This window comes from Corvus brachyrhynchos, unplaced genomic scaffold, assembly GCF_000691975.1.
Source record: "Corvus brachyrhynchos isolate BGI_N302 unplaced genomic scaffold, ASM69197v1 scaffold80, whole genome shotgun sequence".
Classification (NCBI taxonomy): Eukaryota; Metazoa; Chordata; class Aves; order Passeriformes; family Corvidae; genus Corvus; species Corvus brachyrhynchos.
The window spans coordinates 2,204,274-2,228,613 of NW_008236769.1; the positions used below are offsets into that span (position 1 = coordinate 2,204,274).

At 41.3% G+C, this 24,340-nt stretch overlaps 1 protein-coding gene across 3 annotated transcripts in view; it reads left to right on the forward strand.

The window, feature by feature from the left end:
• PPARGC1A (PPARG coactivator 1 alpha) overlaps nucleotides 1-24,340 on the forward strand; it is a 368,953-nt gene that overhangs the window by 263,357 nt on the left and 81,256 nt on the right. The window contains exon 1 of one of the 3 annotated variants that reach the window (XM_017727557.1): nucleotides 23,098-23,780. The exons of the other annotated variants lie outside the window; for them this stretch is intronic. Within the exon in view, the coding sequence (XP_017583046.1) occupies nucleotides 23,772-23,780 (9 nt within the window). The 5' untranslated portion in view covers nucleotides 23,098-23,771. Of the gene's footprint in view, nucleotides 1-23,097; nucleotides 23,781-24,340 lie in introns of those variants that run through there. 3 annotated transcript variants of the gene reach the window in all.

Consider the following 24,340-nt stretch of genomic DNA (forward strand, 5'->3'; position numbering starts at 1 on the left):
TGACAGAAGATAATATCACACAGATAATATATGTTACATTTAGAAGCTGATAAAATGGATTTGGATTTCCCTTGCTCTGCTGCAGTTTTGATGATGTTTCAGAAAATTTAATATAAAAGGACTTTATATCTTTTTATAATTTTAGCTATTTGAGACTGCTATCAAAACCTAGTTTTGAATCAATGTATAGGTGTCAGGAACATGCATGGATACTAATTCTCTCTTGTCTGTACTGCAAGAGAAATAGGCTGTGTTATACCATAGTTTGTGAACTATGCTTTATATTTTTGAAATGCTATTATTTGCCCAGTTAATTCAGGTTTTAACTGTCCATTCAATTCCAAAATACAAGTGAGTTCTGTTTACCCAATTTCTTACTGGGTGGATGTTGTGGTATATGCCAGGTATATTTATGGTTTAAAAGGATGATGGTTCAGCAAACTTACTGCATAATAATCCTTGCTTCATTGTTATACTGTAAGTGGTTAAAGCCAAGTGTACATGAATATATAATGTGTTCCTCCAGTTTTGTAGCATAGCAATACATTATACTGTTGAGCTACTAAGACATTTATTCCAAAGGAAATGCAGAGAGTGATTTAGAAATGCCAATAACAATAATGCAATTACAGTTGCAAAACATCTTAGTTGACCAAACAAATCTTTTCTAAATGCACCTAGAATATTTCTTTAGCACATTTAATTAAGTATATATTCAGCATATTTAGTTTAGGACCCAATTAAGCACCAGAAGCATAGCAGTATAAAATACAGTGCTTGCCTCCCAGGCACTCCAGCTTAAATTCAGCAACAGTTGCATTTGAAGCTTTAATGCTGCTGTGCAAAGATGAGAAAGACAATACAGGCACAAGAGGCCATATTGCAAAGTGGCACTGGTATCTACAGTAATTATAGCAATCATTCAGATGGTCTAGCAGTTGATACAGCTGAACTTTAGACAGGTTGCAGCTCTTAATTTATTTATGCAATATTTTTTCTTTATGAATTTCTCACATCAATCTCTTCCTTGTACATATGCAATTAGTTGTGTTAGATTCTCTTCAACTTTTTAGGAATGGATCCTAGTGCAGTATTTACAACCATCTTTGCATCTCTGGTTGGTATATCAATGTGTCAAGATGTCTCAGAAGCAAAGAGCAGAACACATGCAGCAAAAGTGACAGTGACATGAAGTTACATTGCTTTAAACAGTAAATCATGATGCTGAAGAAGCAGAAGACTTTGACAATAAGGTCTAAACAGAAGGACATTTTGACCTACAACATAACACCAGATTAATGACTTGCTGATACTAACTGGCCCTATTTCCAATGGCTGATAAAAAGCTGCTACTGATGTTTGTCCAGCTCCTATCCTATACGGTCTGGGTGCCAGGCAGGGCGAGGAAGGAAACAGTGCTCAGCATGCATGCCAGAAGTGGCTCTCACTTGGGTGGACAAAGGGCACCATCCAGCTTCCCTTCCAGCAGGGGTCCCATGCTCACAGGCATTGCCAGCTACCAGGCAATGTTCATATGTTCCTGCTGGTACTTTCCAAGGCACTTGCACATATGCCAGGAAACCACTTGTCTCCTCCTGTAAAGAAAAGTAGCACTGCTCGTGCCTGGCTGTGTGTTCCTGTCTGGCTCCCCTCGCTCACAGGCCAGTAGAGTGGCTCCTTGAGTGCAGGGATTTTCATAGCTTCATCTTCCCCTTGCATTGTTGTGGCTAGTAAAGCCATCAGTTTTCTTGTGCTGTCCTTGGTGTGGTGTAAAGCTTTGTATCAGGGTTAGAGGAGCAAGGTGCCTTTGTGGTGAGTGGTGCCTGCAGAAGTTCCCTCTAGAACGGATGGGAGGGCTGTGCTTGAGTGCAGGAGTGGGTGTCAATGCTGGACATGGTGTAAGTAACGGCAGTGGCTCTGCCATAGAAACAGAGACGATGAAATCTTGTATGACTACCATAATTGATGTATGTTTTCAGGATGGGCATATGGTACATCTTTCTGAGATGTTTTTTTCATTGTTGACTGATGGTTTCTGTTACAGCAGCATGTCCTTAAACTCTGGTGTATGCTTGAGGTTGAGGTTAGGCAAACAATGGAAAAATGCTAAAAGGAAAAACCTCTGAATGTCTCGTAAAGGGTTTCTTGCCCTTGAAAAATTGATAGGCTGTCATTTAACCTTGTGGCACCTCTTCAAGCTGTCAGTCAGCCACTGAATATTTGAGACTTGTGAAGTATGATACAGAGTAACAAAATGGTATCTGCTCATTCAAAATTGTGATTATTGGATTAATCTCTTGAAGTATGTTGATAACAGATGGAATAAAAGATCATATGGCACAGATCACATAGGGTAGGGTTAACCCCAATGTCCTGCTCAGTGTCCCTTTTCTTGTTTAATGCCACTGCTAATTAACTGGCACGAGTGTTTGCAACCGTATGCGGGATGTTGCTGAAATCCTGCTGACTTTTGGCATACCTTGATACAATTGCTACCTGTATGGTACTGCCTGGTTTGGTTTACTTTAGTTTTGTGCTTGGGGTCCTTAGTAATAGGCTCTTAAATTTACCCATTTCTCGTATGCTTGCAAGTGGGGGTGGCTTTTTGGTCTCTGTGTTTGCTTCTCTGGCAGCAGCAGAACAGGTCAGAACTGAAAAATATACAGCTCCTAACATAGAGATGCTAGTCTTCTCCCCAAGTTTGCTTTTACATTTTGCACTTCATGCAAAATATATCCGGGCTTGAAATAGGAACTGTGGCACAGAACCCTTGGTGTGTTATAAACAGGAGGATGGTATTTCATGGGAGCACAGCTGTGGTTTAAGTTTAGTAGATTGCACAGTAAACTTTTTTCTTTGAAATTTCATCTAGGTTCAGGGTAAAATGATGGGGTTTTTCTTGCTAAGCAAAGGAAAAGCTTCCTGTCTTTGTTTGTCTAAATACTTGAATTTTAATATATTTATGTCTTTCTTTTGAGACAGTTAAAGCCAAATACATTTATGAGTCTATGTATTCAAGAATAACAGGGACATCCTAGAGATCTGGTCTCATATATCTTCTGCTTATGCTATTTCCATGGCTTATGTAGTGATGTGACCCCATCAAAAATACTATGTACAATTCAGGTCATCTGTGTGCACAAATGATAAATTCTGTTTAGAATGGGTACCAAGAAGATCAGAGGAATGGAGAGCCTGTCTTGTGAGAGGAGACTTAAAGAGCTTGGCTTGGATACCCTAGCAAAACAAAGGCAGAGAGAGGATCTGATTGTTTACCATAAATACTTCAGAAGGATAAACACCAGGGAGGGAAAGGACTGTTCAAGCTACCAAACAATGTTGCCACAAGAATAAAAGGGTATAAACTAGCCATGAGTAAAGGCAGGCTGAAAATTGGAGAAAGTTCAGACCACGAACAGTGAAGTTCTGGAAGAGCCTGCTGCTGATGGTAACAGGGGACTTTTCTTACGGGAGCTGGTGATTGCTTTCCAAGAGGAAATGCACCACATTGTAGCCTGTGACACCAGGGGCCTGGATTTGATGACTGAGAAGATCATTTTCATTCCTGAATCCCTGTTGCCCTATTTAGTGCAAGGTTTGTCTTGTACAGATATGCTGGCAGGGCTCCTTTCCCCCTGTTCCGTCTAAGAGGCTACGTAGATAGCAGGCTGTGACTTGCTTTTCTCTCTGAGCATCATACTGCTGAGATTAGAGTCAGGGCTTAAAAGAAGATACAAGAATACATAACGCTGTGATCTTTCAGAGTATGTTTTATTTTCATCTTTATTTCCTTTCTCACACACGTGTGATGCAGGGAGATGTTACTCCTTTGTATGCCAATGGTACTTTTCTGTCAGCTTTTTGGCATGCAAAATTCAGAAAGAAATTGTCCTGGTGTTAAACTATAAACCCAGGAACTGGGAATTTCTCCTGCTCTCTACATGTAGCAGTACAAGGCTATTCTTCAAGCTGAAGGAGGTATAGAAGGCAACACATTATGTTGGCAATTGTTGCAGTGAATGCTGCATCGTCTGGCAAGAGGCTCAGCTTGATGTGGACAAAAAGTGAATTTCTCCTTTGTGCCTACATCCCTAGCTTCCTTGTGATGAAAATAGAATCTGCTTTAATCTTCCTGAGGCTGACGGAAAGATATCTTGCAGACTGCAAGTCAGCAGTTGCCCACACAATTGTTTGGCAAAATCTATTTTTAAAAGTCCATAAATTCCCCAACTAGACAAACCGGGGTCTAACAGAAAAAACATCGTCACTAATGTACTATCCTTTTAAAGAAAGACAATACTCTCTCCTCCCGTCCTTTTCTCTTGTGGAAAACCTGCCTATTTTAAAATGTGAGTGCCGAGTGTTCCTGAGGAGCGCATGCGGGCAGATGCTGCGCCTCCGCTGCTGCTCCCGCGGTGGTTGGCAGCCCCCGTCGGGGGCCGGGGCCGCGGAGGGTGCGGAGCGGGGGCAGGGACGCGATCCCGCAGCGACGCCTCGGCAGATCGCAGGCGAGCAGCCTGCTCGGGCGTGCGTCAGCAGGGCTGGAAATACAAACTAGGAAATCAGGTTAAGCCTCTTCACGGTTGTCGTTCCCCTGCGCATACCCTTCTTTCCTGCTCACTGGAGTGCGCTACGTGGGAAGCTTTTGCTGACTGTGGAGTCCACCTCACGATTTTTTTCACTTATTAAAGTTGCAGACTCAGAATGAGTTAAAATTGCCTGTCCTTACCCCTGTTCAAAAACCTGGAAGATATAAGAACATACTGTGCACGTGTGTCACCTGCACTAAACACCCTTTGAAAACATAGCCCCGGGCTTTGATCTACAGGCTTGTATTATTTTTCCCATGTTTTAAATCATTCACAAGTGGTTTTCAGGCTGACCTAGAGGTCTTTTATGCAGAAAATTGTACAGACTACCTGAATTGAATCTGTAGTGCAGAAGTTTATTTAACTCTCTAGCTTTACATGTAAGAATTTCATATGTGAAAGGGTTATTTGTGCACGAATGAGCTTCCACTTCAAACTTAAACTGTTTATGTAAATAGGCAAATCCTACTGTACATCCTCAGTGCAGAAGTCTCCTTTTTGAATTAACAACTCCTCCCCTCCAAAAAAAAACCTCCCCCCAAACCTAAAACCAACAAACCAGAATGAGAAGTGATTATGATAGAATTACAGTTTTCAACGTGTATTATTATATGTGCCTACATTTAGATTCCCAAAGGGACCAATTTACTAATATTAAGTATTCTTGCAATAAATGGGATGTGGTAAAGAGAGCTGCGCGCATATATATATATATATAAATTTAACTTAAGAGTTTTATTTCAAATGAGTAATAGTAGCACTGGAGTTCCAAATGAGTGGGACTTTTTCCTAAACCTCTTATTAATTAGGAATTATCATAAGGCAAAATATCTGCATTAATTTTCCAAAGGGAGAATAAAGATTGGTGTATTGCAGTACTCACAAACTTGTTCTGGTGGTGCTGCAATGCACAAAACTTCTAATAAATTGGGGGAAATGATGAATTTGACAACAGGCAATTAATGCTAATCTTTCCCTTTGCAGGGATACATTTTATGCTGGTGTTGTAAGAGCAGAATTATTAGCTCTTCTACTTTGCTTTCAGCCATACTGCATACAGCATTCTGCAGTATGTTGTAGTAATCTATAAAATGACTCCTCAATATATAATGGTTGTGGCACACAAACACGAAGTAGATGGATTTGGGGATGATCCCTTAGATAGCAGACCGAGTAAGACTGCTTGCTTACTTCTACTGTCCCTTTTGTAAACTCCTTGTCTTCAGCAATGAGAAGATGCTTTCAGAACAGGTTGCATTGTATTCTTGAGCAGCTCATTGTTGTGAGTCTGAAATTTGGATGGATGTGATTCATTTTCTGAGGAAAAGAGCTAAACACTTACTGAAGCAAACGGCAGCTTTTTATAAAGCTAATTATTCAAATTTTACTTCATATATAATTTAAATCATGTTAAACTATTGCAAAAAAAAAAAAAAAAAAAAGCCCTATAATTTCTTGTGCTTATAATGGTGTCCGGTTAGTAAAGTCTTGTTCTTCTGAATTCTATGCATGAAATAGAGCATGGGACACATTCAGAGTTATTTGTGAAATTATCTCAATGCAGAGATGACACATATCAAAAAAATAAATAGCTTAATGTGTTTGTGTGCATTGTGAGTGTGGATTTAATTTTTTTAAGTCCCTATTGTTCCTATTTTTAATTTCTGAGCTGATTCATATTGGAATAGACCCAGGCACAATGGGAAACTACAACAGTATTTAGGCATTGAATATTTGCATCTTTGGTTGGATTTCTGTTGCTGTTTTAGTTGGTAGGAGAAAACATACACACACATATATATCAGATTCCTTCCTTCCTTCCTTCCTTCCTTCCTTCCGAATTCTTTCCTTCCGAATTCCTTCCTTCCGAATTCTTTCCTTCCGAATTCCTTCCTTCCGAATTCTTTCCTTCCGAATTCCTTCCTTCCGAATTCCCCCTCTCCATTAACAATTTCCCCCCCCCCCAGTACAAAGTACTTAGTAAACAAATTCTATTCTTTTCTTTGTGTGTATGTAGATACAAGGTGTAAAGATACAACACTCCGTGTGAGTTATACATCAGTGCAGACTGGCAAATCCTGGTGCTTCCTGACCTGAGCTATGGGATTACCAGAAGACAATAGCCACATTGTTTGGAGCAGAGGTTAAGGAGCTGGTTTAGCCTGACTGTCATTCTCTATATTGAAATTAATTTCAAAACTAATTATAGTGCTTGCTTCTACTGTTCCTTTTCTTACTTGTGAATCTAGCTGTATCTCGTGTATTTTTAAGTATATATGCATTTATATATGCATTTTTTCTTCTCCTATTTCATCAAACACCTCCACCAAAAGCCATGTCCTGCTTCATTAACTAGAAGTGTCAATATGCCAAAGGCCTATATTTGTGTATTACTTTAACCTGTGGTTTCAGTAGCAAAACAGTAGCCACCTACATTTGTTTGTTTACTTTTATAGGCCACTGTAAAGCAATTGCTTTTGTTGTCCTGTATGTCTGACATGAAGTAATTCAAGTGTTGCATTGCTTCCAGCGCCCAGTGGTCACTGGACCATCCAGTGGGCACAGCAAATCATGCTCCTGGTCTAACTCAAATACCTGAGCTGAACCCAGGGGATCTTGGCATGAACAGTGGGAAGAGGAAATTGCCTGTATCAGGCTGGAGAGAAGGAAAAAAAGTCTAGATGAGATTTCAGATTATGTTGCTTGGTTTCTGGAGTGCTTGCAGGTTTATTGTACATATAAGAAAATACAGAAGTTCTCATGTGCCTCACGGTGTGTGTAGATAATTTCTTCTGTGTTCAAGACACCGCGGTATATCAACCATTATTCTGTTGGATTCTGATGTACCAAGTCCACTGGCAAGCTTCATATAGCACCATGCCAGATTCTGCTGGAGCAGTGGGGAGCCAGAAGTGGACCTTCTGTAAGCCCAAGTAGTCCCTTAGACCAAAAGCCTCTCGGAGGAATACTGTAGACATGAGCTTTTCATTGAGGGAATAGGAGGGTTATAAAGGTGTAAGAGGCAGACACAGTCCATTAGGTCTCCCTAGATGAGTAGCTCTCCTCACAGTACACTGAAGTGGCTGAGGGAGGAGAGTGGAGATTTCTGTAGCAAATCAGAGAGTTTCTCTGCCAGCAGCTAAATCCCATATGGGAGCATCGGCTGCACTTCCAGACAGGAGTGGAGTCCTGTGGCTGTTGGAGAGATAGTGTTAGTTCCAGCCTTAAGATTGCTGCAACTCCCCACAGGGCTTTCCAACCAAGAATAAATCTGTTATTCTCTGACACAAACTGCTGAAGCTGGGTCTTCCCCATCTGCACAGTGCCCCTTTTTCCCCTGAACACAAATAAGGCGTCTCTTGCCTTCCAGAGCTCCTGTGGTTCAAGCAGGAACTGGTATTTTCCACTGGGTTAGGTTCTGTGAGCCTTGCATATTCTTTTTACTGTATTTTGCTCTGCAGACCCGCTCAGGAGATGGGGGACATTCTTACCACCTGAACATTGCATACATATGGAAAGGCCCAGGACTGCTTGTTGAGTTCTCACCTGCAATGTTACTTCACATTTGTTAGCAGGCTATTTGTGCTGCATCTTAAAAGTCACTGCAGTGCTCGCTGTGAAGGTGCCCCATAGACGTTGATACTGCAATTTTTAAGGAGCAAAGATCATTACATTTTTAAATCTTCATTTAGGATTCTGATTTAAAGCCAGGAGAAAAACCTAAAAGAATCTAAGTTAAAGCAGGAATAGTTCCATGCTAGAATAGCTGCAAATAGTAAATTATACACTTAGTTACATTTGATTGAGAGAGTTTATTGCTCATGTGAGCAAAATGTCTAGCCCCAGGCACTGTGCAGGTAGTTACTGCACAAGCATACCACCTGCAGTCATGCCAGAATACCCAAACCCCCTGATACCACAGTGTTTGCTGTCCTGAATAGGAATTGGAGGTCATGCCAGATTGCATTGCAGTACAGTGAAGTGGACTAGAAAGAGGCCACCCACCTCATTTGCACTTGTGCCTTACGGTAATAGGTGCTTGAATGTCAGTGGGTGGTGATAAAAGGTTAATTTACTCACCCCCAGTGCTGGGCGCACCCCTTTTCTGCACGTGCAGTGGAGATCATAAAGTCTGAGAGATTGCCCACTGTACTGAGGTCTCTACATTATTTTTATATCTCCTTTTTTAATTATTATTTAATCTTGTATGCTCCAGTTGAGCTACATTAATGGATTAGAATACAGCGTGATCTTAGGAGAATTCTATTACAATAGATAGATAGTTGGATGGACGGACAGACAGATGCAAGTTTAAAGCACAAGAGGATTTGCATATTTAGTTCTGCTTTACAGCCTCCTTTAGAGAGTGGGATTAATGATCTGCTAAATTATCACAGTTGAGAGTCTTCAGCATTAGTGTGAATGCATATCCTGCTACAGCTAGTTTTACAACTTTTCTAGAGATATTTACAAATCTTACTGGGGGCAAGGGAGGGAGGGGAGCGGGGGATATCTGGTTGTTGACAAAGCAGCTGGTGACTCAAGGAGAAAAGAGAAAAATCAGAAAACCATCCCTTTTCTGGCATGTCTAAGAGCCTTTCCATCACCCACTGCATGCATTTAGAGTGAGAGTAGGAAGAGTGTTCTCCAAGGACTGTTTGCTTTTTGAGTACTCGAGATGCTATGTTAAGCACTCAACTGCAAGTTGGCTTACAGAAATGTCTTCCAAAAACATTTATTTGAAAAGGGAAAAATAAGCTCATAAAGGCAAGTGAACTTAGAATGTCTAGCATACCTTTTGGTCCCTGATTTTAAAGATTTTAAAACATGTGGTTGAGTAAGGTGTTCCGTAGAGGACTAGAGGCAAATGCAACTACTGTCTTAGACAGCACCAGCCTCATAAAGTTCCTTTTGATCTAGCCATTAAAAGAAAGAACATTACTTGGCACATTTCTTGGTTACACATATTGCATTCTTTGGTCCCATTAAATAATAATGAATAATAAATGGCATCGTTTGGAACAAAATTCTGCTCAGCTCAGTAAGAGAAGTGGGCTAACATACCTTCCTCCTCTCATGGAGGGAGATGTGAGTGCATCCTAGCACCCTGCTTAGGGTTAGAGGTCTTAAAAAAAGCAGGGAGCTGTTTCCAGCCATTTCACTGTTGTGTAACAGTGGTTTTGACCTGCATTAGCAGAAGAGAAAACACACACAGGTTTCAGTTAGGTAGGAAAAAACGAGTGCTGTCTTCTGAGATGACACCAGCAAGACTCCCCACGGTATCTAGACTGTATCCTAGAGGTGATTGTTAACAAAAACAATGCAGGAACTGAGGCCACATAATCTTAGGAAACAAATTTATGGCCCTAGATTTGTTCAACTTAATTTAAGGACTTAAGAGCACCATTGGTTTTGGTTCCCTGTGCAGTGAAGAGAACGAGACAGATAAATCCATAAAGTGATTCAAGTTTCAACTGAGCCAAGAGGTGCCTGTTTATGTCCACTGACTGTACGCAACCCAGCCTCTCTATGTAAGTCTTAATGTGAGTGCCCCTTTTCCTTAACTCTGGTACCCAGGGGAGCAGGTATTTACGTAATACTCAAGAGATCTGCAAGTGCCAGGGAAGGAATGTCTTTCTGTTATGCAGTTTTCCTCTCTTTGCGGAAGGTGTCTTGCTGAATGAGTGAGAGACTGATCATCATTCTTGGCAAGCCAGGGCCTAATCCAGCCACCCCTTGTCTTCAGGACAAGGTCTGTGTGAGCAGCCTCTGCAGCTGGCCTGAGCTGACTGTTGGCAGATGGGTAAAAACACTTGCCTTTTTCTTCCTTCTGTTTGGAATGCCCTAGCTTCACCAAGCTTGTTTGACGCCATCTTTTTTGGCTTAGAGGGGTCTCACATGGGAGAGTGTTAGGTGCCCATTGGAAGTTTAATGTTACAGAGATGAACACTTACTGGACACTTAGCAGTAAGATTCAAAATACAGAGCTCTTCCTCAGGGGGCAAAACTTGCTGGTTTAGGACATATGGATGGAGTGTGTTGCAATTTATAAGGGAAGAGATAACTCAGGAAAATAAAGCAAAATACATTTTGGCACTGTTTTTGTTTTCTTTTAACCTCTCTGTAATGCTATGCTTCCCTATCTTTTTTCTTTCCCCTTTTTTTTTTCTCATGTATTTTACTTCTTTTCCCTTGAATTCCCTTCCTTCACACAGCAGTTCCTTACTACATTTCCTTTTCCTCCCCTTGCCCTTTCCCCACGCTGATCCTCTGCACTAGCCTGCTCAGCTCTTCTCATTTCTTGGTGGTGCAGCTGTCCCCCTCACCTTCTCCAGAGATCTGTTCCACACCGTGTGGCCAGGCTGGCAGCTGCTGGAGCTGCTGGAGCGTTGCTGTGTTACTGAGATGCACCCTAGTAGAGCCTGAGTGGAGTCATAGGACATGAGCAGCCTTGTGCCACTGGAGCTCTGTCAGGATAACATGATACTTGTCAAGAAAGATGTCTTCACATCTCTTGCAACTCTGCAATGGATGTCCCTTCATCTCTTCTATAAACAGGGTACTTGTACCATTTCCTTGGTTTGCTCAGGACCAGTTTATAGCCTGCTGTGGGATTGGGCTTGCTGTTATTAATTATTTGTATTTATTTAGCCTCCTGGAATACCAAGGCATGATTGTGCAGGAAACTTTACACCCACAAACAAAAAAGGCAGCTCTCTTGCCTAAAAAAGAAAACAGCTATTTGGGGAGATCACACTAACTCCCCCTGGGCTGATGTGGCAGCTAAGTGATGAGTAGGAGCTGGTTCACAAGGTACAGAGGAAGTTGTTCCCTGTCTCTGGGGCTGGCCATGGGCATCTTGGAGTGCTGGAGCTCTTGCATTTTCTTTTTTTTTTTTTTTGGCGTCTTTCAAGGCATACAACAACCAGCTCTGTCCATGGTTTTTTAAGCTCAATTTCTCACATCTATTTCTCTGCTTCTAGTATTTCCTTTCCCTCTTCTGACTGCTGCAATTTGCCCACTTTTGCCCTCCGTGCTGCAGATCCTCACAGCCTTGCTGCTTTTCCTTGTGGCACCTGCACCCCTGCTCTTGCCTCCTTCCTGTTCCCCAGCTAGGGTCCCTCCTGCTGCTCTGCCTCTCTGCTCCTCTGCTTGGCTGCCTGCAACAAAGGAGGCAGGGAAGAGGCAGGAAGTACTGCTAAAAAAAGGAAAAGTCACCCTGCATGCCCTGTGCCAGAAGTACTTCTCTTACCTTAAAGCCAGCTTAGAAAACACGAAGGGGGATGTCCAGAGGGTGTCCCAGCAGGAGAACAACGCCTCTGCAGAGGATGGCTGTGGGGTGCTTGGGGGGGGGCAGGTGGTTTCCCACCACCCGTGCAGGGAAGGGGCTCTGACGCCAGCGCACCTTGTGCTGGTGTAAAACTATCTAAGCCAAAGTTCAGGTGAAGGGCAGCCATGTAGCCAGAAAGTCATGTGGCTCTCATGTTGGTTAGTATGTCACTTTGAACAGCTCTTATCTGATATTATTATGACTAACCCAGTGCTGACAGCATGGAACAGATTACAGGAGCCATGTGATGATTATTTAAGGCATCGCTGAGTATAACACGCGGCTAATATTAACCCCTTCTTTCCAGAGCAGCTCTTCGCCCTGGGAGCGACGCCTGCAGCAGGCACCTGCCCTGCCCTGCCCTGCCTTGCCCTGGGAGCGCTCCCTCGCCACGCTTACCTTGGGTGCTCTATTTCAGACAATGCTATTTTTGAATTATTTCTCTGTTTCAATGTGGCCTTACAGTTCAGAGCAGTTCTCTATGGTTGCTCTTTTTTTATTATTACTTTTTTTTTTTTTTAAGTTTTGTTTGGTTTTTTCTCCTTTTTTTTTTCCCAGAATATGAAGGATCAGTTATGACAGGCACCCACATTTCGTATTTCCTGTGGCAGCACGTGCCAGTAAAATTCAGAAGCCTTTTTGTTTTGTTATGGTTGATCTTTAAAGTTATTGAGAACGACGCTGAAGTCATAGCTGGCAAAATAGACCTCACTGTTCTACATAAATGTCAGCAGCGCCAAGGCAATGTGTTCCGAGAGGTAACAATTCGTGCATTCACAGGGAAGGCGAGGTGCGCACACGTACCGTACCCTTTAAACAGGCTGACACCTGCACCAGACACCATCAAAAACAATGCAAAAAATGCTGCATTATATAAAGCATAGCAGTGGCCCTGACTGCTCAACCACTTTGACAGATGTGTTAAAAGCTGTGTTGTGAGGATCTTGGACGAAAAAATTGGGCTCCTGATGGGGACTGGGGCCATGGTATCTCTCCCTCATGAGGTAACATCAAAGGTGCGAAGAATTTAAATTACACACCAGGAAATTCTGGTCACATGAGTGGCATGACTTATGTGGTAACACAGAGGGTGATATTACACCAGCAGCCTCTGGAGCGAAGAGGGAAATGCTGGTAGGATGGCACGCTCATCTCCCCACGTGGGCCCATGTGCTGCTGGGCAGAAGGCAATCCCCATGGGAGGCTGTCTCCGTTTGGGGGCTGCCTGCAGCCACCCTGTGCCCCTGCCATCATCACGAGCAGGGAGCAGGGTGGCATAAATTTTAGGTATTGGGATCAGCTTTCTTTTGCACAAAGGGAAGATGTGGGATTATGAAATCAGTGTTTGCAGCATTTTGAAAGCCTTTCCTGGGGCTGTGAAGCCAGAGGAGGTTTGGCTGCTGGTTTGGTTGGGAGCCAGGAGGAAGGCCAACAGAAAAGTATTGTGTGAAGGAGAAATTGTGCTGCTCCCTTGGCCCTCTGTATGGAACCACATTTCTCTTCCTCTCATGTCTGCAAAGCCTCAGCCTCGGGGAAAAAAAAAAAGAGTGAGAAAGGTGGAGAAAGTCTGGAGCAGGAACACCAAGCAGCAACCCTTCCCTCCATTTTATACTTGGGGCCAAACCCAAGTGCGATCACAAGCACTACAAAACATAGTTGAGACTAATTACAAGTGAGACTCAAAAGGCCCATAAGCTTTTGGAAAGGGGTTAAAAAATCCCTTAGATGGGGCCCTGAGCACACTTTGTTTAAATTAAAAACAAAAAAAAAGAAAGAAGAAAAAGAGGCAGACAAAAGAGAAACAAAAATCCCCTTGGCTCTACCGACACCACATGCACAAGTGAGTATGTTGGCAGAGAACATCCATGTGGGATTTGTATTGCTTGAGAGGCAGAGAGAATGACAGAATGTGAGGGGCTTTGTTCCCTCTTCCAGCAAAGCTGCAAAAGACAGAGCCACCGGAGTAGGAAACAAGAGAAAAGTGGTTGAACTGTGTAACAGTAATAATCATAGTAGCAGTGACAGTACTGATTCCCTGTGAGCCCTGGTTGGTGCCTGAGCCCATCTCTCAACACACTCAGGCCTGCTGGTCACTTCACCCTGCCTATCGTGTATAGGAGTTGCTTCATCTGTAAAACATGACTGATAAATTGCTAATGTGCAGATTTGTGATGAGCTCAGATCATTAATAGTTTGCATTGCTTGTAGATCCTCTATTAGAAAGTGCACGCAAGGCTAAATCATTACTTGTTTCTTTTCTTGAGCTGAATTACTCACTTTCGGAAGAAAACCTATTTTCTGCAGATGCTGTATGAAATGTTTGTCCTAATGCTCATTTATCGTGAGTGGCACTGATGGAACGGGTGCTGGTATGAACCAGATGTATCTGTGTAATAGTTTACTTTGATGGCTCCTTTAAGAGGCTTCATAATCTTTATATTTTACCACTGGGTTTGGAATTTTATGCTCCTTTAACAGGTGTATTACCTTGATCAGATGTTTTCATTTTAAACTATTGACTTATGAGCACATGGCCTGCAGGGATTGATGTGCAGCAAATTGATTCCTTTTAAAAGATTTATTCTTATATTCTCTTTTTATTTAGTGTAGGAGTTCACTAGAAAACATAAAGTATTGATAATGACAGTTCATGAGTAAAAGTGAAAGTGTCCTGCAATTAAAATCTTTGTCTCCCTTAGTTTAAAAGTAGAAAGAAATCAGTAGGGATGGGAATACACACAGAAAGATCCAATCTAAAATCAGACAGGGTTTTGTTTTCTGGGTTAACATTTAACAAACCCAGCTTTTAAAATGTTTCTTCTCCACTCACAGCCACTATTGTTTTTGTGCACTTTTATCACTCAAAGAGTTCAGGCTATTTGAAAAGGATGTGTACAAAGATTACCTTAAAATGACTCATTGTAAAAGCTCCCTACCTGATGAATTTGTCCTATCAGAACGAACATCTATTTTAATAGAATCCACTAAAAAAGCTCAATCTGTTCAGCCTGTGAGATGGAATGCAGTAGCAGAGTCCTGCCATGAAAATAGCTTGTGTAATCAGTGGAATATAAATGGCAACAGCATCTTGTACTCCCTTTTATGATGGTGGAAAGAGCAGGAATTCAGTGGGCAGCCATATGACCAGGTCCTGCATGACTGAGGAGCTCACATTTTTGCATTGCACTGTAGCACAGTATCTCGTGTGTCCAAGAGGAGGTAAATTGTTCCCATGCCTTGTGACCAGAATCTCTGTCTGGAGGAAGAAGCAGGATAAAGGACCATTATTTTAGGAGAGGCATTAGAAATCTGTGTAACTGCTGGAAGCATTGATTAACAAAATATTTTGTCATAATGGCTAGTACCCTTCTGAAAGTAAGAGTGGGGAAGCTGCTTGAAATAAAAAACTGCATATATGTCTGGGCAGCTTACAGTTTTAAAGCACTGTCTATGCTGACAGAAGAGGCACGGATATGACAATTACTGAAGGCTTAGTACAAGGATAAATTTAAAGCAACTTTATTCTAGAGTGAGCCTTCTGCATGAATGCATGACTTGTTTTGGTGCCAGTGTGGGTGGCATTTGTTAGATCCTGGAGTCCAGTCTGTGTTGCTGCATGAAATGAGTGTGATGGGGTCAGGTCAGTCCTTGCTGAATGATAATCCACATCATAAAGCTACTGTAAATGATTCAGCATGGTTTAGTATTATTTTCAGCCAGTGCCCAGGAGAGGCCAGGACTGAGCTAGCATTAAGAATGAATTGTCCATGCTTCCTACTCTTATATAACTGAGGGTTCAGGTCACAGAAAAGTACGTCAGGAAAATGAGCACAGCCTCTTTTCACAATGTAGATTACTTGTCTTCCTTAAACAAAGGTTGTGAACCTGGGGGGAGGTTTGGTTTTCAGAAAGCATCTCAGAACTTCCTAGAGAAATTGAGTTATGATTCTGCAAGTTGACAGAACTTCTAGGACAGATGCTGAATACCCTTTACTTTCACAGTGACCAAAGAAATTTGCCCCATTTTTGCAAGGAGTTCACATGTTGAGGTTGCAGCTTTGAATTTCTAAGTGGATATAATGTGGTAGCTTAAAGCCAAGAATTCAGTTGCAGACAGGTTATTACTGCAATTGGTGACTATTGTGATTTTTTTCTTTGATCTCTTACTAAGGCACCTTTGCAACATTAATTTGATTAAATTGTTGTTTGAGGTCATACCAAATTGCCATGTCCTTTTGTTGTTGCCCAGAAAAGGTTCTGAATAAGTTACTCATGTAGATACTTAGGTAGTTTTTTTAAGTGTTTGTAGAAGGCTACAGACAGGAGGGCTTGGATACAGGACTTCAGAAAAGGACAGACCAAAAAGAAAGAAAGAAAGAAAATTTGCAAAAATCAAAACCCATAATTCCTAATTGTCTAAATTCATTTTTAGCAACTACTGTTAGGCTGGACTGATGGCTGTGTGATTGCTCTGCTTCGTTCTGTAAAAAACGGTAATATTGTAGAGTTTCTTATGTACCAGGAAAAAAAATAAAGCAAAGCTCTGTGTGCTTCAGACTTGGCTAGTGAGTCCAGCCAAGAACAGATGGAAACTCTGCCAAACACTTTTTCATTGAAGAGTTTTCTTGAAGCTTTAAGAGGGGAAGATCAGAGCTTTGCAGACAAAATTGCTGATTCCTGCTCAGGGTGCTACTCTCTTTCCTGCATTTAGGGCCGTCTTGCAAATATGGGGTAGACATCTGGCAAACCTAGGCTGGGTTCAGTGTTTGCCTGTGGCTACTCATGCATGAGGACCATTTGACTTGGGACTGAAATAAGCAGTATCTGCTGGGTTTTGTACATGCATTTTTAGGAGTTTTGAAACCTCGGTGTTTTGCTTTGCTGCAAGACCTTTTCAGCCTGTCCCTGCGCAGTAGAAGGTCCTGTGTGGAAGCCTCAGTGTTGTTCATGTTACCATCTCATGATGGAGCTTACTCTATCAGCTATAATGCTGTACTAGTGCAGGCCCCACACTTGAGCTCTTCTTGACCTATAGAAAGGTCAGTATCTTTTTTTCACCCTAGTTTTTCTGCAGTTATATTCTCCTTACAAGTACAGATGTGCTCCTTTACTTGCAGACTTTCTTGTCCTTTAGGATTGTACAATTATTTCAGAGGGGACTGTGTCCTAAAAGACTGGAAAAAAGTGGTTTTTTCTGGTTTGGGTCTTTTTTCATTCTTTCTTATAAAGAAATGCCATGAAAAAGCCATGAAGATGGAGTTCATTATGTTAATCCCATCTCTAAAAGCGCTGCTGTGCTGTGGGCCTTTGTTGTCAATAAAATGTCAAGCAATGGCATGTACAGCATGTTGTGCAGACTTCGAAATGCCGCAGCTGTAGGACTGCACTATGCTTTCTACACAAGAGCTGAGAAATTTGGGAGGGATTAATATCGGGTGCCCAAAGTGTTAATACTGAAAACCAAAAGAAAAAAAGCAAACCTTACAAAAAGTTTTCTTCACTGTATTTGTAAAAATGGGTTGTCATTCTTCATAGCTTGAAAGACATCTGTTTACCCCTAGTTTATACAGGAAAGCTGGTGTAGTAGTTTGCCTTCTCACAGGGGCAATATCCTTTCGAGCGTTCATGCCAGTGTAGAGCATAGTGGTGCTATAATATAGTTATAGCCATTAATTTGTCATGCTTGTGATAATATGGGAGGCAGGTGAAATGCCAGAAAGCAAATAGCCTATTTTAATTCCCAGAAAAGAGACTTTTCTTCAGCACTGACCCATTTTATGAAATTGTGGCTTTTGTGTTGTAAAGGACCTGATGCTTTTTTGGTACAAATGTGACCAGTTTGCAGGTCTCCACTCCTGTTGTGGGAATGCCTGGCTGCGGGAAGGTGAGCAAAATACATTAATAATATGATCCTCATCAGCAGAAACCAACAAGGAAAAAAATACATTCCTGGAGAAGTATTTTGTAGGTGTGGTACAGAGACTAAAGGACAGCACCATTTTTCATTCTCTCAAGCACTGAAACAGCAAAATTTGCCAGTCTGGTCATGGGGTAAAGAGAGCAAAGACTGTGAGCAGATAAACTCCTGCCCTAATTCTGAAATAAGTATCACACCTTGTTTCTCAGACATAGTATTCTGACATTTTTCATATTTTTTTGAGGAGTATCACCATATCTTCACACATCAGTGGTGTGTTTTAATACCAAGTCTGTGTTACAGATCAGTTACTACTGATTTTCAAGAAAAATTAAATACATTAGAATGAAGACTGGCCATACTGTGCTAGTAAAACTTTTGAGACCAGTGACTTAGTTTAGGATATAAGAGAGATGAGGGTTGTCATGTGGAAGTAAGAGGGATGAGACATGATGGCTGTAATCTCAGGTCATGTAGGAAGTTCTAAGCTAATACCTGACCATAGCATTTTCATCTCCATGCTGCTTTCACACTGATTTCAGTGACCGGATGGCAGAAGGAAGAGACACATTACTGTTATTATTTGATACATGTGAGCTCCTGTGGCCTTCCCACTGTATTTGCCTGGATTGAGCTTTGCCATCTGCACCGCGGGCCAGGCACTCTGCTGTGCGACTCCATCCACCTCTCCGTGGAGCACTTTGTTAGGTTTCATATAATTACAATTGATGTCTTTCAAAAAATATTGCATGTTATGTTTTATGTTCCTTTTTGACACCCGTGATAGGGTTTCTTTCCGCAAATCACCATGTTCAAAATGTGGAAAGATTGCAGCTGTAAAATTAATTTCATTTGTATTTATCCAGGTGTGGGTATTAGAGTCAACCGGAATCTGGCATCTTAAATCCTCTTCCAGGAAAAAAAAGAAAAAGTCAGTATCTGCATCCAGGTTTCTCTTGTCTTCCAGGCTCCTTTTTATTGTTTCACTCAACATGCTGGTGCTGCCAGGTTCCTTACAGCTGTTCTCATTTTGTCTGTTGCTGGCTTGTTTGCTGATTCAGTAACTACAATAGTCTACCCTCCATCCTTTCCTCCTTCCCTCCATTCTTCCCTTTCTTTCCTACTTCCTTTTTCTCCTTCTGCAGTATGGGGGTAAACAACTTGAAAAGCACTTTCATCAGCACAAAGAAAGGTTGCTCTTGAAACAAGTTCTGCATCCACGAATACTGTGACAAACTGTTTGATCAAACATTTTTTTCAGTGTGGAGGCATATCTTCTTACGTGCAGTATCAGCAGAGATGCTGTCTTTGTGTATGGTTTGGGGGTGTTACAGGTAGCTCTGAAAAAACCTGCACTTACAGGAAAGTAATTTTCTATTTGAAGGAAGATCGGGATTTAGCACAGGGAGCCAGAGCTGTTGTCAGGCTTTTGTAGGTGGTGTGGTCTGTTGGGCTAAGTTAGGCAGCAGCACAGGACTTTCTAAGAGTAGGTATGAGGATGAAGAGGTGCTACTTTTGCACAGAGCCCTTGTGACTCAACTGACATTTCTACTTGGAAGAATTCCCTTTTTAACAGTGAGAAATATTTTAGTTTGTCTGCTTGGCCCTCTGTGATATGTTCCTACCTCACACTAATGCCAGTCGTATCAGATCGTTCTAATTATAAATGTGACAACTCTGAGAATTTGGATTGTAAAATCCTGGGGGGTTTATGGGGTATTTTCTAACTCCAAACCAGAAAAAGTTACTAGTAGACTTAACCAGGTTAGAAGGTGGTGTTTTAGCCACAGCAGTACCTAGTCCACACCTGGATTTGAGCCAGGGAGTACATCTGCTATATATCTGAGAGAGAGAAACTAAAGTATCCTATGCTGTGAGATTGATATCAGCAGGGTCCCCTGTTTCCAACCATGCTCATTTGCTCTAAGTCATGAAATTAATTAATGGAGAAATTTTCTTGTAAAATAGAGCAGCAGTTCTGATTTACATGACTTCTGTGCATTTGCAAGTATTTTTTTCCCCCTATGGCTGGAGTTGTATTAACAGGTTTTGTTCCCATAAATGAACTAACACGCATGTATTAGGCAGAGATCTCAGGGAATCCAGTCTCTGCAACAACTTTGGCATTTCTTCCTGTTTATTTATTTGTACCAGGGAAGATGCCCCCCTGCTCTGTGCCATCCCCCCCCCCCAGCTTAGCTACTAAGCAACCTCTTCAGTGGCTGCAGTGAATCAGCACTTCTGGCAGGCTCGTAGCTCCTGTGCTCTGCCTCCAAGCGTGACTCCAGTGCGGCACACAGACCCCTCTCAGTCTGCTTCCCTGCCGAAGGAGCAGGGCTCGGCCCTTAAGGCACAAGCTTTCCTGCAGTTTTACAAAACGGAAAGTAGATCAAAACATTGTGCTGGGTTTTATTTTCCCTTTTTTTCCTGATGGAGATCCAGGGGATATTTGCAGCCCCATTTAAAGCACTGTGTGGGCATTCAGATAGTAATTAGTAAGTGTAATAAATATACTAAGAAATAAAAGAAAATTAAGCTAGATACATTGCAGTTGGAAAAGATGAACCTTATAAGATTGACAGATGTTTGAAAATTTTGAGAAACTCTGAAATAACTGCAGAAAATAAACAAAAATCCAATAAACACAAGAGTGCTCTCTCCTCTCCCAGTGTATTTGCAAATCCTTTTTCAGGTCATGTTACCTAAAATAAAAAGGAAGAAAAGGGAGTTCCATTTATTTCATTACAAGGCTGATTTTCAAACTCAGAAAGCTCTCTCACTTCAAAGAAAACCCCACAGAAGATACTGAGGTTCTCTCTGAGCCTTTGGTAATGCTCCCCAAATTGTTCATATCTTCTTCAGTCTGGCAATACAGAGAAAGAGGGTGTTTGTAGACCCATTGCTTTGAATGAATAACACTTGAAACCACAGCTAATCTCACGGAACAAGTTGATGAATAAGGTGTTGAATTAAGGACTCAGAGCATGACCCATGGGAAAGGATAAATCCTGCTTCACTGGAGTTTGTGGTAAGGCTGCTGTTGATGGGGTTGCAGAAGGGCAGGATCAGGCTCTCTGTTTTGCTTTGAATGTGTTTTTCTTAAATGGTAAGGGAAATGAAAATAATTTGCTTCCAAAAATTGTTTCCTCATAACCAGTACAATAGCAGTATGCAGCAGGACTCGGAGGTCCTGAGCTGTATTTCTGGTGTTTTATTGTTGAATAGTTTTTTTTCTCCTTACATTCAAATCTGAACTGAAATGTTGGCTGAAATCCTTCATGTGTGTTTTCATGTGTGGTTCCATAGGCATTGTTTTCCTTGATTTCCATTGACATAAATAGTTAAATAACTGAGGAAACTGGAACTATCTAGTATTACTCCTCTTCATCAGATAATTGTTGCTTTGCAGGCCTAATATGCAATATGTTGATTAGTGCTTTTGTTATATTAAGGAGTTTATTTTTACTGTACATCAAATTTACTATAGATTAGGATCCTGTATGCAATTCATTAGATATCTTGGAGGTGGTTTTCAAAGTGATGTCAACCTTGCCTCTGCTTGAGAGCTGAGTCCTTCAGAAAATCACAATACAATCTACGCATGCAGTGCCTGTCATTCTGAGTGAGACATTGAGACACTAGGGACTTCCAGGGTTCAAAAAGAGCTCCTGGTATTGGCTCTGGAGTGCCAGCACTCCCAGCGTGGTCTTGAAAAGACTCTCCTACTTCTGTAGGTGGTGCAGAGAGAGTGCCCCACAGCATAGGTCTGCTGGAGTGCTGCACATCTCAGATGGCATTGCTGTGTGTCCATGTGAGACAGTGTGTGCTGAAATGTGCTTGCCTCAGCTGTACCGTGAGTTGTATGAAAGAATGCATGCAGGTGTTGGCACATAGAGTCATGTGTGAATATAAATGGAGCCTGTATTTTCAAAAGTGGTCCATTGTGTTGGGGATTAATGAGAAACTTGATCATCCAGTTATTGCCGGCAACTGCATACCCTGTGAACACACCGTGTATTCCACATCTAGTGGCACGGGTGTGTATTTTAAGGTTATGGTTGTGGAGAGGATTATCTTTTTTTAGGTTTGCTTCATTAAGCCAATTAGAAATGTTCAAGACTAGGACGTGTTTTTCCAGGTCTTATGACCCCTTTAGTTAAACAATGGAGCGAGAAGTGAAGCAAGCAAGCAAGCAGACTACAGAATAAGCTGTGTAAATAAAATACAGTAACTAGCTTTTGGTCAGGTAGCATCTTGCTGAGCAGTCTGATTATTGACTACCCAGCCAGTTCTGCTGATATGACCAACATAAATTCATCTTTGCTGCTTTTTTTACTGATGCTAATGCCAAAAAACCAGAGGAGCTCTAGGAGAGGAGAACTGGATTCAATTCTGGTTCATGAATCACATATTGAATTGTCAGGAAAGGAACAAATTCTGCCCCAATTGCCACTATAACTATGATAGGTTGTACTTGTGTGCCTCAGGGCAGAATATGGTCTGAAATGAAATAGATGAGGTCAAAATCTGTTTTCATTGATCAAAGAGAAGGCAGTGAAGCTGTAGAGGCAAATGTGACAGCAAAATATTGTCAGCAAGGCCATTCCTCTTGCCAGTGATGCATCATGGCAAAAAGAAGGCTGTTTGATTTTCAGCCTCCATGATGTCTTGGTTGGATTGATAAAAAAAATAATCATTCTGTAAGCAAGTAAATTGAACAGAAAGTAAGACACAGTCATTGAGTTGCAAAGATGCCATTTATATAAAGCCTTTCTGCATGGAAAAAGAAAGGGCCATTCTGTTTTTGTTGTGGAAAGTATTAATTTTTATTTTCTTTTTACTTATATTTTTAAGATCTTGCAAAAGGGAGACAAGGAATGTGGTTTCAGGAATAATCTTCTTTTATTCCATCAGATATATTCTGCAGCCCATTCCATAAAGATGACAATAATAAAAAAAGCAAGGGACACAATATAAGAAACAACTTTCTTTCTGTTAGGGCGGATGGCTTTATAGAATAGATACTGAAGCAGAAAAGAACTGAAAGTGGTTTCTGAGAAGTGTTGACCTCCTTTCGTGCCACTTACTGTGAATTAAAGCTGTGAGTGAGAACTAGTTTGGGCATGTGGTACAGCACTTACAGCAATTGCTGCCAAGGAACAAGATTTGTGTTTCTAAGGAAATGCAACAAAAGAAAATGGTTTAAGAGGCAGTGGCTGTCAGTGTGTTTAAAAAAAAAAAAAAAAAAGTATCTATTTATGTACAGATAGGAAAGAAAGGCCGAATTGGGTTATTCTATATGCAGGTTAGCATATGTGTGAACTCCTGTAATGTGAGATTCAAAATCAAACTACTGTGCATTGTGCAGGGTTTAGCATATCTCACACTGTTAGAGTTTACAAAGTTGAGCTAGCTAAAAGCAGTTGTGACCTGCTCTGTGCCTGTGATTGACTGTTGTTTGTCATTCTTACAGGCGTTATTAGTAACAGTGATCTGTTATAGGGAAGGGATACATTTAGAGCAAGGAAACTGGGTTTTTGTGGCTTTTTGGAGCTCCTTTCTTACGAAACCAAAAGGCAAATAACTTCAGCACTTCTAAACCAAGGCTGCCAAACAGTATCACTTACCACTACCTTTAAGGTTATAAATATCTTAGGACATGACATCCACTCACTGATTTGTAGCAAAGATGTTATGAGAATTGTTCATGCACTGAAGTTTCATTAAGGGTTGAAAACTATCAAAACACCAAGGAAAAAATATTGCTGTATTTACAGAGTGTCTTAACTCCTTTTTTTCACCCCTCTAGGGCTGGAAAGGGAACCACCTGTCTCCTTTGCTGATGTCAGACTGCTGCCTGGAGACATGGTGCAATTGGAAAGCACACGATACTGTACATATTTACACCAAGCTTGTATCTGATTGAGATTGTGCTATGAGACCTGTGAGTTCACAAGTTTCTTCATCATAGTCTCATGCATTAAACATGTATTTGAACTCTGGCTTGAAAACCGTGTGATCTTATGATAGACGTATTTATGTAATAGTTAAATGAATGATCATGCGCTCTCTGGCTCCTTTTCCATGCAAATGCAGAGGAAATTGAATATTACAATATTTCAGTGAGATGTCCTCAATAACAAATTACTGTTTAAAATAACCAATATTTGTATGTATATCAATTGCCTAGCAGTTATTTTTGTCTGCTATTTGCATGATATGGAAAAGAGTTTTTCTAGCAAACGTTTTAAGCTACTTGGTGCTGCTTTCCTTTTGGAATGATCACAAGGGTGCACATTTAGGGACGTATTTTCCATCTGTTTTTTTGAAGCTGGCAAAGCACATAATTTGGAATAGAAAAGAAGTCTGAAAGTACCCATATTTGAACTGGTATGTGTTTGAGCCATTCTAGGAATTCTTACTCTGTAGCAGTTGGTAAAATTGAAGGACTGTATTGTACCCTTGGATGCAGTATGCAGGCAGGGCTCAGGGCCAGTGGGAGCC